At 42.9% G+C, this 18,008-nt stretch overlaps 1 protein-coding gene across 3 annotated transcripts in view; it reads right to left on the bottom strand.

Annotated features, from left to right (window-relative positions):
* SH3GL2 (SH3 domain containing GRB2 like 2, endophilin A1) overlaps positions 1-18,008 on the bottom strand; it is a 265,872-nt gene that overhangs the window by 75,665 nt on the left and 172,199 nt on the right. For all 3 annotated transcript variants that reach the window (XM_033920569.1, XM_033920579.1, XM_033920589.1), the window contains 2 exons: positions 16,926-16,998; positions 3,472-3,615 (listed from right to left, as the gene is read on the bottom strand). In XM_033920569.1, coding sequence (XP_033776460.1) covers positions 3,472-3,615; positions 16,926-16,998 — 217 coding nt within the window. The remainder of the gene's footprint in view (positions 1-3,471; positions 3,616-16,925; positions 16,999-18,008) is intronic.

The raw sequence follows: 18,008 nt of genomic DNA, 5'->3' as shown, positions 1-18,008 counted from the left end.
ATTCTATTTATGGTGTTCAGTATTGGGTGGCAGTAATGGGCACCAATTTAAGATGTATGCCTAACAAACCCATTAGTGTCAATAATTAGGTGCTAATTGGCAGTAATCACAAATTTGGATTTGAGCACACATCTTACCTTGCACTGTTCTATAACAATGTTCGCCCAAATCCTATGGCGTACATTCCAAAATGGGGTGCGATTATGGGAGGTGTGTGTTTCAAGTTTCAAGTTTATTAAATTATTTGATTAAACGCTTTTCCAAATACAAAGCGTTTTACATAAATTAAAATCAGAATTTAAGAAAACACACTTATACATAATATATTACTAAACGAACAAGGGTTACATCCTTTAAAAAAGGAAGGAAAAAAACAAAAAAAAAACTAGAAGCAATGGGAAAGCGGGGAAGAAATACAATATTTGTGAAAAGATTACATAAAAGGGAGACACATAGGGAGATAAGGGGAAATAAGATACCAAATGAGGTCATAGTGATGAATTGTAGTAGTCTATATTAATAGAGGAGAAAATCAGATATTGTATAAAAAAGAATTAACAGTTAAAGGCTTCTTTAAAAAGAAGACACTTTAAGTTCTTTTTGAATATTTGCAAATCTTGTTCTAATCTTAAGTACAAAGGGAGAGTGTTCCATATCATTGGGGCAGTAACAGAGAAGATTGAAGCACGGCGGGTTCCAATAATTTTTAATGAGGGAACATTTAGAGTAGACTGAGAAGATGATCTGAGAACTCTGGATGAACTGTATGGAATCAGGAGCCTATCTATGAATGCAGGTGTATTAGTTTTTAATGTCTTAAAGACTAGGAGGGCTATTTTGTAAGTAATCCTATATGATATAGGCAGCCAGTGGGCATTTTGTAATAGGGGTGTGACATGATTAAACTTTTTTGAACCTGAAATAATCTTTATTGCAGTATTTTGAATGAGTTGAAGACGTCTTATATCCTTTTGGTAAGCCCCTTTTAATAAGGAGTTACAATAATCTAATTTTGAGATAACTAAGGAGTGAATTAAAGTATTAAGAGAAAATGAATCGAGGAAGGGGGAAAGTGAACGGATCATTCTTAATCTGTAAAAACAGTTTTTAACCAGTGCACTGATGTGTGCTCGGAAAGTGAGGTTGTTGTCTATTATGACTCCCAAAATTTTTGTGTTGATAGTTTGGTTGAGGGGTTTATTGTCAATTATAATTGGACTTATAAGTTGAACTCCTTCTTTTCCTGAGAAAAGCACAGTAGTGGCCAGGGTCAGAGGCGTTCCTTTAATTTCCATGTAGTGATTTAGAATCCAGGTATGTGTGCTCAAATTGGGGTGCTGGTAATTACACCTGGTTTCAGAACGCAACACTAATCTAAAATGGGCCCCAGTGGCGTAGCGAGGGTGAATGGCGCCCCGCCCCAACCCCCACGGCTCCTGCCATGCACATGCCCCCTTCCCTTTTTAATTTTCCAGGCTTGAGCAACTCCACAAATTTGCTGCCCGCTTCATGTCGGCCATCCCTGTGATGTCACTTCTGGGCCCTGCACCTATGAAGTTACATCAGCGAGAGGCAACACCGACGTGAGCAGAAAGTTCGCAATGCTGCTCGCGCATGGAAAATGAAAGAGGTATGAGGGAAAGGAAGGAGAACCCAGGTGCAGCAGGGGGGCGGTCAGGAAGGAGCAGGGGGGCAGAGAGGAGGACGGGTGCCAGCGCCCCTCCCAAGACTGCGCCCGGGGCAGACCTCACCCCCTTACTAACATAGTAGATGACGGCAGATAAAGACCCGAATGGTCCATCCAGTCTGCCCAACCTGATTCAATTTAAATTTTTTAATTTTTTCTTCTTAGCTATTTCTGGGCAAGAATCCAAAGCTTTACTCTGTACTGTGCTTGGGTTCCAACTGCCGAAATCTCTCTTAAGACTTACTCTAGCCCATCTACACCCTCCCAGCCATTGAAGCCCTCCCCAGCCCATCCTCCACCAAACAGCCATATACAGACACAGACCATTCAAGTCTGCCCAGTACTGGCCTTAGTTCAATATTTAATCTTATTTTCTGATTCTAGATCCTTTGTGTTCATCCCACGCTTCTTTGAACTCAGTCACAGTTTTACTCTCCACCACCTCTCTCAGGAGCGCATTCCAGGCATCCACCACCCTCTCTGTAAAGTAGAATTTCCTAACATTGCCTTTGAATCTACCACCCCATAACCTCAAATTATGTCCTCTGGTTTTACCATTTTCCTTTCTCTGGAAAAGATTTTGTTCTATGTTAATACCCTTCAAGTATTTGAACGTCTGGATCATATCTCCCCTGTCTCTCCTTTCCTCTAGGGTATACATATTCAGGGCTTCCAGTCTCTCCTCATATGTCTTCTGGCGCAAGCCTCCTATAATTTTTGTCGCCCTCCTCTGGACCGCCTCAAGTCTTCTTACGTCCTTCGCCAGATACGGTCTCCAAAATTGAACACAATACTCCAAGTGGGGCCTTACCAATGACCTGTACAGGGGCATCAACTACGTCACTTTTTTTTGAGTGCCCATTGTAGAATGGCATTGGCGCACCAATATTTTTAGTGCCGATTTTTGAGCACCATTCACTGAATCTAGCCCTAAACATGTGTTAACTAATTAAAAAAAAATATTTAAAGGTGGTACATGTCATGGGTAGAAAGTTGGTACCAATGCTTTATCCCACTAGCAAAGTGTGCCGCAAACTTTTTGAAGCTGTGGCATACTATACTCAGGGCCGCGGCTGGAGGGCATCCAGAAATGCGTGGACGTCGCCATGATGACAGCATGCACATATGTATCATCATCATATCGACGTTCGCGCATGCTCGGATGCCCTCCATCTATGGCCCTCAGCCTCCTATTACCAGAAGTGGGGAAGTACTAGATAGGCAGAGAGGGGGAGAGACACTGGCGCCAGCTGTTTATAGGACGTGCCTCTTGCCACAAGATGCATGTCCTATAAGCAGTCAGCCAGTGCCACTGCCTCTCCTGCTCACCAGCATCTCGCAGCACACCTGGAATCTGCCGTGGCACACACTTTGCAATACACTGCATCAGTGAGTTATGAGTAGTGTACATTTTATGCAGGTCTCATGACCTGCCAATAGCCACTACATTTTTTTTTTTAAGGCTCACTAATGAACTGAATGAACACTAATAAATGCACATCCCTATTGCAAATGTTGCATCTAAGTTCAATTTGTTTCGCTATTCAATGAGTTTCACTGAAGCACATGTATTGTTTTAATTAGGGAGGTTTTCCATTTCCCCAGTTCCACACAAAAAATGTCTTGCCTGTGCAATTTCCTCTCCGGGAGGTACTACAACACAAGGCTACGCAACACATGGAATACGCAAACCTGGAACTGACTCTACTGTACTTGGATTATCCTCTGGCTACAGAGCCAGAAAAGTCTTTGCACGATACCCGCAAAGGAGAAAAACTAATCACCAAAGTTAGACTCATCTCCGAGCTCTCTCCCGAACTTTATCATAGCTTCTGCCAACAGTGCCTCAGCCTGCGGGTAACCTGGTCCTTTCTCCTGTCCTCGAATCTTTGACATTGTGTTGATCATGCTGAGTTTAGCTCGGGAAGCTGCAGAGAGAGAGAGAAACATAGATTATAGCAAATGATAAACCTTCGGTAGGTGAACAAGACAGGGCAGAGCAGGAGTCTGTTCTATAAAGTGTGCCATTTGGGCGCCAAATCACTGCATCAATTCTATAACATCACCTAGGAACTCAGATTCCATTATAGAATACCAGTGTAAGTTGGCATTTACATGGATATTTAGATATGCCCACTTCTGCCATGTCCACAGTAGGTATAAATGCACAAACCTAAATGTTGCACTTTAGCATCTAATTCAAATATTCTATAACCTATGCATATAAATATTTGACATACCTGTCTCCCATTTAAGCGCTATGAAACTTGAGCACTCGTTATAGAATATTGCCAAGTATGTAACATTTGCATGTGTGAGTGCTAGAATTCTATCATCTTGGCATACAAATTCACTTAAAGTTAGGTGCTAAGGTTATAGAATTAGGGAGAAGGCTTACAACAGATGTGGAGAGGATGGGGTATGACTTCAGGAGAGATAGGGTGTTAATTGTAAAAAATCTCAAACATTTACAAACATGGTTTTTTTCCGTTACATAGATCTTTTTAGGCCCCACTTAGGTTGCATAAATTAGATAATTCTAAATCTAATAGATGCAGGCACTGTCATTTAGACATTGGGACACTGGATCATCTGTTCTATTGTCCTTTGATACTCAATTTTTGGAAGTCAATATGGGGTAGAATTAATAACATTTTAGAATCCTCAATTCCTCTAACGTTTGAGGCAGTCATTTGTGGTACAATTTTACATGTTAAGCCCCTTATAGATCAATATAAAGGTCATCTTTTCCTTATAATGACAGGGATAGCCATCCGGACGATCACTTGAAATTGGAAGAACTGTGATCTGCTGGGCAAGTCTTTGCTCTAGTTATAGATTTGAAAGAATAAATGCTGAAAATGTAGGACATGGTAATATATTTAAAGTAATATAGAGCCCATTGACATCTTATGTTACCTCATTGTAATTGTTTGTTGAATGTGTGTCAGTTTGTTCTTTACTTTGGTACATATCCAGGGCAGGGTGAGAGGGGGATTCTTTATGCTATAAATTGATTTTTGAATATTCATACTTGGGATGGGTGAGAAGAAATCATTATTCAGAATAAGGTCAGATATTTATGATAATATATGTTTGTGTTATATTGAATGATTACTGTTTGGGTGGGTGGGTGAAAATGGATGATTATGAACATGGGAAAGATGAATGTGCTTTTATTGTATTACTAGTGTTTAAGCCCGTTACATTAACGGGTGCTAGAATATATGTCTGTCTGTCTTTCTTTCTTTCTCCCTCCCGCTGTCTGTCCTTCTTTCTTTCTGGTTCTCTCTCTGGCACCCTGTCTGTCTTTCTTTCTTTCTGTCTCTCTCCCTGCCCGCTGTCTTTCTGTGTGTCTGTCTTTCGTTCTAATGCGCTGCCTGCCTGTCTTTCTGTCTCTCCATGGCCCCCTTCTGTTTCCCCTCCCCCAAAGCAAACCAAGATTGCTCCCAGGACCCCTTTCCCTCCCCGTCCCCTCCACTTCCCTGTGCAGCAGCAGCATTTCCCTCTCACACTTCCCTGTGCAGCAGCAGCATTTCCAACCCTTCCCTGTACAGCAGCAACATTTCCAGGCCTTCCCTGTGCAGAAGCAGCATTTCCCCACACACACACACTTCCCTGTGCAGAAGCAGCATTTCACACACACACACACACACTTCCCTGTGCAGAAGCAGCATTTCACACCCTTCCCTGTGCAGAAGCAGCATTTCCCCCCACACCAACTTCCCTGTGCAGCAGTAGCATTTCCCACCCTTCCCTGTGCAGCAGCAGCAGCATTTCCCACCCTTCCCTGTGCAGAAGCAGCATTTCACACACACTTCCCTGTGCAGAAGCAGCATTTCACACCCTTCCCTGTGCAGAAGCAGCATTTCCCCCCACACCAACTTCCCTGTGCAGCAGTAGCATTTCCCACCCTTCCCTATGCAGCAGCAGCAGCATTTCCCACCCTTCCCTGTGCAGAAGCAGCATTTCCCACACACACACACTTCCCTGTACAGCAGCAGCATTTCCCAGCCTTCCCTGTGCAGCAGCAGCAGCATTTCCCGGCTTTTCCTGTGCAGCAGCTGCATTTCCCGCAGCCCCCTTCCCAGCTGCCACGTTTAAATTCACAGAAAAGCGCTGCACCGCACTACCGCTGTCTTCGGCATCTTCTATCCACTGCGGCCAACCCTAGCGGAAACAGGAAGTAGTCAGAGAGGGCGGGCCGCAGTGGACAGAAGACGCCGAGGCCAGCGGTAGCACGGTGCAGCACTTTTCTGTAAATTTAAACGCGGATGAGCCGGCAGAAGGAGGAGGCTTTGGCGGCGGTGAGTGAGGGCGGGAGGGGAGCTGGCTGTGCTGTGTCTCTCCATGTTTGAATTCGAAAATGGAATCGGCACGGAGGGACACAGCACTTGTCAGGTACCCACAGCCTCTTAAGTGCGCATGCGCACTTAAGAGGATTATTATTATAGATTATGCATTGCATTAGCTGTATTGCACTGTTGTAGTTTGAAAATTAATAAAGAATTAAAAAAAAAAATCTCAAACATTCAGTAATATCAAAGGTCACATAAATAAAATATATTAAAAAGTGAAGTTCCATTGCTAGACAAGATGGCTGCTTGAATAGTTAGCTCCAACAGACACAGACTAGAATCAATTATAACAGTGATTAATTTGTGTCAAGAAAGGAAATTTAATGTAATGTCGCCAAGAGCTTGTATAGGTATGTGCGACGCACAAATGGAAGAAAAATAAAAAAATAGTGGACAGAATGGTATTAAGGGGGAGGGAGTGAAAAGAGTGATTTTCATTAGTCAGAAATGTAAACTGGGGACATGGGCACATTCCATGTTCCACTCCCAACCACTCAGAAATAGAAGACCTCTTGCAGCAAGGATCTACATCTTAAGCTACTCTCTGCAGATAAAAGACCTCCTTCACCAGGCCAACCAGAAGCAACAATATGAAGAAAGAACACATCTGGGCCTAATCAGAGTGAGTTCCATCTTTAGGATGGAGACTGTGGAAAGCGCCTGGACCCTATTCAGGGACACCCTGCAGGAAGCACAAAAAAAGTACGTCCCCAGTTTCAGGAAAGGCTGCAAGAACAAGCGGTCAAAGGACCCGATTTGGATCTCAGCAGAAGTAAAGAGGGCAATAAACGACAAAAAAGTATCCTTCCGGAGATGGAAAAAGGATCCAACGGAGGAAAACCACCAGGCGCACAGGAAATGCCAAAAGGAATGCCACCGAGAGGTTAGAAAAGCAAAAGGGAAATACGAAGAGGGGCTGGCCAGGGAGGCGAAAAACTTCAAGGCATTCTTCAGTTACGTAAAGGGGAAACGACCAGCGAGAGAGGAGGTAGGGCCGTTGGACGATGGGGATAGGAGGGGAGTGATTAAAGAGGATAAAGAGGTAGCTGAGAGGCTGAACACGTTCTTCTCGTCGGTTTTCACGAGAGAAGACACATCTAATATACCGGACTCAGAGGAGCTCATGAGTGGGGAACAGGCTGAGAAATTGGAGCACAGAGGTAAGTAAGGAGGATGTCCTCAAACAGATAGACAGGTTAAAATGCGGCAAATCACCGGGTCCGGACGGGATCCACCCGAGGGTTCTGAAGGAGCTAAAACAAGAAATAGCGGGCACAATCCAGCATGTTTGTAACCTATCCTTGAAAACTGGAGAGGTACCAGAGGACTGGAAATTGGCGAATGTCACACCTATCTTCAAAAAGGGATCGAGGGGTGACCCCGGAAACTACAGGCCGGTGAGCCTGACTTCAATTATAGGGAAGATGGTGGAAGCTATGATAAAGGACGGCATTTGCGAGCACATTGAGAGAAATGGCCTACTGAGAACAAGCCAGCACGGATTCTGTAAGGGAAGGTCATGCTTAACGAACCTTCTGTACTTCTTTGAGGGAATAAGCAGTCGGGTGGACAATGGGGAACCCATCGACATCATTTACCTCGATTTTCAAAAGGCTTTCGACAAGGTGCCACATGAAAGGCTGCTTAGGAAGCTGTGGAACCACGGGGTGGGAGGGGATGTGCACCGATGGATAGAGCACTGGTTGTCGGGTAGACTGCAGAGGGTCGGAGTGAAGGGCCAATATTCTGACTGGCGGGGAGTCACGAGCGGTGTGCCGCAGGGATCGGTGCTGGGGCCGTTACTCTTCAACATATTTATCAATGACCTGGAAAAGGAGGCAAAGTGCGAGGTTATAAAATTTGCAGACGATACCAAACTGTGCGGCAGAGTTAGCTCCAGGGAGGAGTGCGAGGACCTGCAAAGGGACCTAGACAAGCTGGAAGACTGGGCGAACAAATGGCAAATGCGCTTTAACGTGGAAAAATGCAAGGTCATGCATATAGGGAAAAAAAACCCGTTGTTCAACTACAAATTGGGGGGGGCATTGTTGGGAGAAAGCAGTCTTGAGAGAGACTTGGGAGTGCTGGTGGATGCATCACTGAAGCCATCTGCACAGTGCGCAGCGGCCTCAAAAAAAGCCAACAGGATGCTGGGCATCATAAAAAGGGGCATAACAACCAGGACGAGGGAAGTCATCTTGCCACTGTATCGAGCGATGGTGCGTCCGCATCTGGAATATTGCGTTCAATATTGGTCGCCGTACCTCAAGAAGGACATGGCGGTACTCGAGAGAGTCCAAAGGAGAGCAACGAAACTGGTAAGAGGGCTGGAAAACTGCCCATATGCCGAGAGGTTGGATAGGCTGGGGCTCTTCTCTCTGGAAAAAAGGAGGCTCAGGGGTGATATGATAGAGACCTTCAAGATCATGAGGGGCATAGAGAGGGTGGATAGGGACAGATTCTTCAGGCTGAAGGGGACAATAGGTACGAGGGGGCATTCAGAGAAACTGAAGGGAGATAGGTTCAAAACGAATGCAAGGAAGTTTTTTTTCACCCAAAGGGTCGTGGACACTTGGAATGCGCTACCGGAGGACGTGATTGGGCAGAGTACGGTACAAGGATTCAAACAGAGACTGGACGGATTCCTGAGGGATAAAGGGATCGTGGGATACTGAGAAAGCTAACCAGAAAATAAGTATAGAAACCCGACCAGGTCGTGCATGTGCAAGACCGGAGGGCTAGGACTTTGATGGGAAGATAGGACTCAATAGGAAACCAAGGTGGCATGGGGGCCCCTTCTGGTGATTTGGACAGGTCGTGACCTGTTTGGGCCGCCGCGGGAGCGGACTGCTGGGCAGGATGGACCTATGGTCTGACCCGGCGGAGGCACTGCTTATGTTCTTATGTTCCTGCTAATCCAGCATAACTAACCATTCAGATTTTCTAACAATATTTATCTTATGGCAAATTACCTTTATATAAAATCCCTAAATTGAGAGCTAAAATTACTGAATTACCTGTACAGTATTGTAAATAAACTTCTTCTGTATCTGAGAATAAGAATCTAGTTCTTTCTTGATGTTCTAAGTATATTTCCTTAAACATCCTAGATGTCGTGGTGGCCATTATCATGGAAGAACTGAAAGAGGCAGGAGCGAGTGGGGTTCATTACTGCTCAATTACCAGTAGACCAAGGGGGGAATGGATCTTTTTCAGACGGAGAGAATGGTTCAGAGTTATTTGGGGGAGGGGATGGAAGGGGGTTCAAAGCTTTGGAGGGGTGAAGGGATATGATCCTCTTCAGGGAAAGATGAGGTTCCAAGCCATTTTGGAGCAGAAAAGGAGATCAGAAGTGCTCCATGAGAGCAGAAGATGGAGAGACTGCAAAAATGACCAAATAGCTGTTGGCACCTTCTAGAGCTTAGACTCTGGAACATGTTAGATATCCAGATAAAAACCCATCTAGTATTGTTTATAGCATCTATGTATAACAATCTTGCTGAGACCAAAGGAGTGCAATTTTGATTGTATCTGAGTTACGAGGTACAAGATTTTCCCACTAGAGTGGGAGTTAAATGTGTGTTTCAGCATTTTCACACTTGTGTGGGTAAAGCTTACACCTTAACTAAACTCTGATTGGGAAATCAATGCGTCTTCTTCAACCTTGCATCCCGTACAGCACATCCTCTTCTGTAATCATTTATATAATCCATTTTGCTAGGAGATAGTCTGTTCTGCACCATAACACCCTGTGCTACCTATTCTTCATGGAGCTGTACTGGCCACACATCAGTAAGCAGGCAGTGCCATAAATGAACCAGTAATAAAGTTTGCCTACAAAAAAAAAAACAAACCAAAAAAACAAACTTATGTGTGCTCCCTCTGGCAGACTTTGTAAGCAATTCTTCTTTAATAGCAGGATTATATACTAGAATCAAATAATTATTATCACAAGCTTGTCATCTATGTATGTTACTATGTCTCCTAACCTCCTTTGTTTTAAAGCAAAATCACTGTATCATGTTTTTCTGTTGTGCCTCACATCTAAAGAAGGTTCTGTGAACTGGCTATACCAGAAGATGGCTTCTGCATACGAAGGTCTGCTGAAAAGTTCTCAGCCCAACCAAGAGAATGGTGTGGAGCCATGAAACTTAGAAGTTTTTATTCCACACTTTTCTTGACACTTTTCATGTCAATGAGACAAATGCATCTAATAAATGGTCACAGGAAACCAAGCCATTGTGACATCACTGATGAGGTTGGCTCTTAGACATTGGTGGAATGAGGCATTATGACATCACAATATGAGGGGCTGCTGAAAAGTTCTCAGCCCAACCAAGAGAATGATGTGGAGCCATGAAACTTACAAGTTATTCCACACTTTTCTTGACACTTTTCAATGATATGAAATGAAACGAAAAGTGTCAAGAAAAGTGTGGAATGACTTGTAAGTTTCTACCTCATTCCCTTCTTAGTTGGGCTGAGAACTTTTCAGCAGACCCTCCTATATGTCAAAAGCAAGGAAGTAGGGGTAGATTAATAGAGGAACCCTGGAGTAAGTTTATTAATGATAAAACAAGACCATGGGTCTACATAAAACAAATCCTCAAAAGATGGTGGAAATTCAGAAGATAGACAGACTGCATCAGGAGTCAACAACGATCTGAATGATTTAAATTCATAAGTAACTGTGATTAGGGGGTTAGGTCATCTTCAAAGGGAAATAATTAGTATAAATTAGGGCTATACATCAATTAAAATCTTTAATCACACGCAACTCACAGAGAAGGTCCAAAGCCCCAAGGCAGCAGCTGTACTGGATAAAGTGTGGCTAACGCAGTGAAGGAAAAAAGGTTAGATGGAGGGAGTGAAAGGCACAAATGATAGAACTGGGAGGAGAAATAGGAAAGGGGAGGGATGCTGGAACCAAGAAAGAAGGGGAAAGAAGGGCTGCACTTGGGGACACCTGGAGTGAACGGGTAAGAGTTGGGGCAAGCAGCTGGAGGGAGGGAGAATGCGATTAATACGTTAAAATTATTAAAGCACATTAATATTTTAATGCTTTAAATCACATAAATAATTTGTCTGCTTCAAGCTCTGAGAAAATATTGTGGCAAATGTGGAGATGAACTGAATATCCGTATTCAATTCAATTTGACCCTGAAAACATTATTCGTATTCAGTCGAGTAGCGAGTACAAATAATCCAGGGCTCTGCTGTGCTAAATCCTACTGAAATAAACACTTGACCTCTGATTTCACGTTGCTTCTTATATTATTTGCTATGTTAAAGCTCAATACCCGATTATTTGTATTCGGTTGAATAATATTTTTCATTACAGGCACACCACTGATTTGCCAACAACGGATGGTCGGCACTTCCTTTAGTCTAGCGGCAAGCAGCTTCTGTAACCGACTGTTCCCACGACCTGGGACTGCCGAGGTCGGTGTGAGCAGCTGGTTGAAGATGCTGCTTGCTGCATCTGATGATTTAAAGAGATACAGGGATTGGGGAATGCAGAGAAGAGGAGAGATGCTGGGGTTAAAGCGTGTTCTAAAGGTGACCACCGTTGGTTCGACAAAACAAGGGTCTGGAACTGGAGGGAGGTAGGGGGGCTGGGAAATCAGTGGTGCACTTGTATTTTTATTCAGCCAAATAGTAAAATATCCAGTACAGCTCTAGAAAAAAAATAGATCAATATTATAGTACTGTTGTGATTTTCACCACCTAATTACTATCAAATAGCCTACAGCATCGGGATGAACAATTAAAATCTGAGGGATTGCCTGAATATGAATTTAGGAAAGGTTGAATCATAATTCCACTTCTCCCCTCTCCCAATGTCAGTACAATGTTTATTAGTAAAACCAATATATCTCATGTATGTGGTCTCATAATGCACCATTAGATATGAGTAATATGCAGTGACATCACTAAAGCAAGAGCAGCTCTAGCTACATGTGTGTAAGAGAGGGAATACATAGCAGATGCTAACTGGTGGCTCAATTGCCTGCTGAATGAGCTCACCAGAACTGGTTTGAAGGCAGCAGGAGGAAGTGGGCATCCCTCCTGCCTGGCCGACATCTCAGGGGAGGATTTTCCTGCTGCAGCCGCTCAGCTGATTGCGGCTGGGAGATTCCCTTGCTGCAAGCAGCTCAGCAGGCGTCTTTCGTGGAAGCGTGGTGGAGGGAGAGAAAGGGGGCAGATGCTGATGGAATTGGTGTGCAGGGAAAGGGGAAAGAGACATACGGGAGAAGGATAATGCATGGAATTGGGTTGGAGGGAAAGAAAAGGGGCAGATGCTAATGGAAGTGGGTGGAAGGAAGAGGAGAGAGAGAAATGCCATACCATTGGGGTGTGGGAGAGGGAAGGAGAGGAGAGAGATGCCAGACCATTGGAGGAGGGAAGGGAAGATTATGGATACCAGACCAATGGGGGTGAAAGGAGAGGTGGAAGGGGGAGGCATAAAGTTTCTGGAAGGGGAATAGGAGAGAAGATGCCACATAGAAAGGGCAGAGAGACGCCTAGAGCCACTTATGCTCACTTGAGGCCACTTCCGGGTGAAACCACACCCATGCCCAGCCTTGGACGAGCTTAAGTGTCGTGATGCATCTCCTTACTCAGCAGCAGATGCCTAGAGTGTAGGCGGCCTGCCTCGGGGTTTTTTGTTTTTTTTTAATTAGAAAACATGCCTCCCGATTGGCTGATTATAACACAGTAGGACGCTTACCACTTCCTACACAATCAGGACGCCATTTATAGAATCTGTCCTTGACTGTTTCCTACTCCGCAATGCCATACCGAGGTGAAGTCTTACTACTTGCCTCTGTGGGAAGATCAGCAGAGTGGGACTAGGGGGTGATGCCCTCTTTCCTCTTGTATTTTTCCTCCCCATTCTTTCCTATTATGATAATGTAGTTCAAACCCTGACTCCCTCTAAAACTTACCTATATGTATCCTGTATGACTTCGTTTTATCTTGTTTTTATAAATTAATATCTTGTCATGATATTTCACCCCGTTTTTTAATTGTACACCGCTCAGATATACAATGTGCGATATATCAAAACTGAAATAAGCTTGGAAATTTGGAAGAGGGACATAAAATGATGACGCGTGGAGCGCTGCATCCTGTGCCCCCTCCAGTTGAATGGCTAAAATGTTGGGGCTGGGACCCCTCCAGCTGCAGCGTGTCCATACTGCTGCCCCTTTCCTGTTTGAAATCCTAACCTAATGCCGGCTCAGAGTTAGGTTTCCGGTGGTAAAGGCTGTGATTGATTTGTGCACTGCTTCTGAGCATCGCGAGGAATAACCCTGCACCTCGTTTGACTACATTTACATGCTAGTTGCACTGTTTTTTCAGCACCCACATTGTTCTCTTCATTGGTGCCCTCTGATCATGTGGACAGCCTAACGCCAACGCTGGTCCGGCGTTAATTGTCTCTAACACTGGCATTAGGGTTCTGAACATCAGCCTGCTGGCTAGGCACAAGGTACATGGGTTCTTTTATACACATGTAATTTGCAGTAAATTTTCAAAGAGGTAATATGTGATTAGACTTCTGGGTTTTTTTTAAAATAAAATTTGCATTAAAATGTTTTTATTGATGACCACAGCAGTACAAGCAACTAAAGATGTACAATCTCAACAATAATAAAAGCCAGATACAAAAAGGAAAGCCAACAATCAAGTCAATGTTTTATAGAAGAACTGAACAACTCCCCATTCCTAAGAATCCCTTCCCCCAGCGCCCCTCCTCCCATCACCTCTCAGGTTCAACTAGCCATAAAGACAAACAAGCAGAAACAGATGAAAAAACTGAATCTATGAGGGACTTGTACTCTTTGTAACCCCCATGACATGTCAACAGTGGCGTACCTAGGGTATGTGGCACCCGGGGCCCATAATTTTTTGACACCCCCACCCCCCATGTAAAAAAATATTTTTTGTAATAACCATGAAACTGAATAAATGGTCATAATAGAAACAGGCAGTGAAAATTTTCTTTTATTGAACCTCATATATGTAACCATTATTCCAAACATATCATAACATAACATAAATTATGTCTGAATTGTCATGACATCAGAAGTACATATGGAGTAGTTGCAGGTGATGCTTGGGACAGTTCTGATTGTGTTAGTTCGGTTTTATGTGTTTTTTGAATAGAAGGGTTTTTATTTCTTTTTTGAAGGTTTTGTAGTTTGTGGTCGAGGTCAATAGGTTGTAGAGTTGGGGGTCGAGTGTTGCAGCTCGAATGGCTAGGAGGTTATCAAACAGTTTTTTTCTTTTGACGTTTTTGGTTGGAGGGTGTGTGAATGGTGAGTGAGTTCTCCTATGTCTGGTTGAGGTGGATTGAATTATTCTGGTTGAGCATGTTTATGTCTCGTTGTAGGTCTTTGCAATCCTTCTGTGTCCTCACTACTCTGAATAACTTTGTATCATCCGCAAATTTAATCACCTCATTCATCGTGCCAATTTCTAGGTCGTTTATAAATATGTTGAATAGCACAGGCCCGAGCACTGAACCCTGTGGTACTCCACTCGTGACGCTTTTTCAGTCCGAGTATTGTCCATTTACCCCCCTCTCTGTTTCCTATCCGCCAACCAGTTTTTAATCCAAGTGAGTATATCCATGGCTAGCAATTTTTCAAAGTAAACGTTCATGCGGGACCTTGAACGCCTTCTGAAAATCTAGATATATGATGTCAACTGGGTCACCCTTGTCTATCTGACTATTTACTCCTTCGAAGAAGTGCAGTATGTTTGTCAAGCAAGATCTTCCTTTGCTGAAGCTGTGCTGGCTGGTCCTCATCAGTTTATGTCTGTAAAGGTCATCAATGATGCGGTCCTTTATCAGCGCCTCTACCATCTTTCCTGGTACCGAAGCCAGACTCACTGGTTCATAGTTTCCCGGATCTCCCCTCAACCTTTCTTGAAGATCAGTGTAACATTCGCCACTTTCCAGTCTTCTGGAATCTTTCCTGAGTTGATCAACAGATTGGCTATTAGTTTAAGCAGTTCAGCTATAACCCCTTTCAGTTCCTTGATTACCCTCGGGGATTTATCGTTTTTAAGCCTATCAATCTGTCTGCATACCTCTTCTAGACTGACTGTTGACCCTGTCAGTTTCCTGCCTTCATTTCTTGTGTATAGCTTGGTGGCTTCTGGTATATTGGATATATATTTGGTATATTGGATATGTATTTGGTAAATATATTTGGATATATATTTGGAAATATATTTGGTAAATATAGAAGCAAAAAATGTGTTCAGTTTGTCGGCGATGGCTTTCTCCTCCTTTAGTACTCTCTTTATTCCATGGTCATCTAACGATCTCCACTGCTTTCTTTGTGGGCCGTTTCCCCTTAATATATCGAAAGAACGGCTTAAAGTTTTTTGCCTCCTTGGCTATTTTTTCCTCGTAGTCTCTTCTGGCCCCTCTTACCACCTTATGGCACTTGCTTTGATGTTGTTTGTGCTTTTTCCAGTTTTTGTCCTTTTCCATTCCTTAAACGAAGTCTTCTTGTCTCTGATCGCTTCCTTCACTGCTACAGAGCCCATTGGTCCACCAGAGATCAAAAGCCTCTCAGTGGGGGCCAGCAGGGTCCCCAATTTAGGTTATAAGGGCCCTTTAACTCATGTCGCCACCTCAAGATGGGATAACTTTTCCAAAAATGTTTTCACACATTGGCACAGCTGAGAATATGTAAGGCTCCCCCCCCCCTCCTATTTCTTGTGAGATTTATCTACAGATACTGTACTCATCTGCATCCAATAGCACAAAACCCACAAACTTTTTCATGAATCAGTCCATGAGACCCAAATGCATGGTGAAATACAGAGTTCTTTATTTGGGAGTTACTAAAGTGAAGATGAGGGCACTGCAGATGTTCATTAACTCTGCTGCAAGATTGATTACTGGGGTTTCAAGAATGACTCGAATAACCCCAGTGTTGAAACAATTGCATTGGTTACCTATGCAGCAGAGAATACAGTTTAAGATTCTTTCAATCATACAGCAAATTTTATATCACATTTCTCCAATGGCACTAAAGATGTTGTTTTTTTTAAATCTATCAACCCAGAAAATGTGTGAGATATGAAACTGAGTTTGGAGGGTAAGATGTTAGTCTCTCATATTAAGATTGGGGCAACAATGCTGTCTGTAGCAGGTGCCAAGCTCTGGAATGCACTGCCTGGTATTTTGCGATTCTGTGATGGAAGATTGAACTTTAAGAAAATGTTGAAAATGCAATTATTTGTCAATGCCTTCTTGTGCTAATGCTATTCTCTGTTAATGCTGTCCTGTAAATGATTTTATGGGATTTTTGTGTTTCCATCTTGTAGGATGAATTTAAAAGAAGATTTTAATAATGATACCGTTAGTTAACCCTTTCAGGACCATAAGGATCGTAGGCCAATTTTTGTGGTTTTGACGACATTTTTATGGTAAAAAGGGCTTGCAGATGCCAAAAAATTGATTTTTTTTGTGAAATATCATTATTTTTTTTTTTTAAAATCACACTTCTGGCTTATGGACAGTGTGGCAAGTGAATCTTCTCGTCAATCTGGCAACGACGCTAATGAATGAATGTCGGAACCAGTTTGTTTACATAAAGGCAGTATCATATGGAATCCGTACATATCAAATTTAGAACTGTAGACTATCCCAATCAAAATGTATAGGATTTTAAAGTTATGGGACAAATATGTCCCTTGGTCCTGAAAGGGTTAATGTCTTTTTGTGTTTGTGTTGTTGAAACACATTTAGCATTTCTTAAATATGTATGCATGTAATTTTGTAAACCGGTATATAAATGTTTAAATAAATAATAGTTAAATATTGCATTCTCGTGACACCTAAAATGTTTTAGTACCTGGGTTGGGTTGGAGGTATTCTATCGACTTAGTCATTATTTCCATCACAGCCCTACTGGTCACATCCACTTTCTGAAAACAAGAAGAAAGGGTAAGAAAATTAAGAGTGGGTAAAAGTCAAAGAGTTATTTTTTGAACATATAGATGTACATTATTAGGATAGTCTAAATTTAGCCATAAATATTGCCATTTATGTGCATACATGCGCAGTTTCTGGCTTTGCACTATTCTGTAAATATGTGCTAATATTTGATGCCACCGAAAAGGGAGCCCAAGGAGGCCTCAACGACGAGACAATCAATGCACAACAAAGGAGTCGGATGAGATGCCAATAATTCAGCCACGGGTGTAAAGTTCAAAGTTCACTTTATTGATAGTAGCACTGTGAGTCCTCGCTGTGCTACTATCAATAAAGTGAACTTTGAACTTTACACCCATGGCTGAATTATTGGCATCTCATCCTCACAACTCCTTTGTTGTGCCTAATATTTGGTGCTGCATACTTGGCAGGTGGAAGTTTGTATAGGCAGAGTTATCTGCACTTCATTGATATATTAGCAATTGATAATCTATACTTGTACATCCACAAACTAGACACAAGCACTTATACCAGGTCTATGCAGCAAGAATCAGAGTATTTACCTGTATATTATAAAATACAAATGAAACAAAAAGTGTAACTGGCGACTCCCTCTGTAATTCCCTTCCCTAATTGTCCTGTTTATATGATTAGATTGTAAACTCTGTTGAACAGCGATTGTCTCTTACATGATTAATGTAATGTGCAGCACTGCATGCATCTGGCAGCGCTTTAGAAATTATAAGTAGTATATAAGAACATAAGAATTGTCACTGCTGAGTCAGACCAGTGGTCCATCATGCCCAGCAGACCGCTCACGCGGCGGCCCTCTGGTCTAAGACCAGCACCCTAACTGAGACTAGCCCTACCAGCTCACGTTCTTGTTCAACAGAAACTTGTCTAACTTTGTCTTGAATCCTTGGAGGGTGTTTTCCCCTATAACAGCCTCTGGAAGGGCGTTTCAGCTTTCTACCACTCTCTGGGTGAAGAAGAACTTCCTTAC

Source organism: Geotrypetes seraphini, chromosome 1 (genome assembly GCF_902459505.1).
Source record: "Geotrypetes seraphini chromosome 1, aGeoSer1.1, whole genome shotgun sequence".
NCBI classification, from domain to species: Eukaryota; Metazoa; Chordata; class Amphibia; order Gymnophiona; family Dermophiidae; genus Geotrypetes; species Geotrypetes seraphini.
Note: the sequence above shows the minus strand (reverse complement) of the source record. Positions and strands in the feature narration are given on the sequence as shown.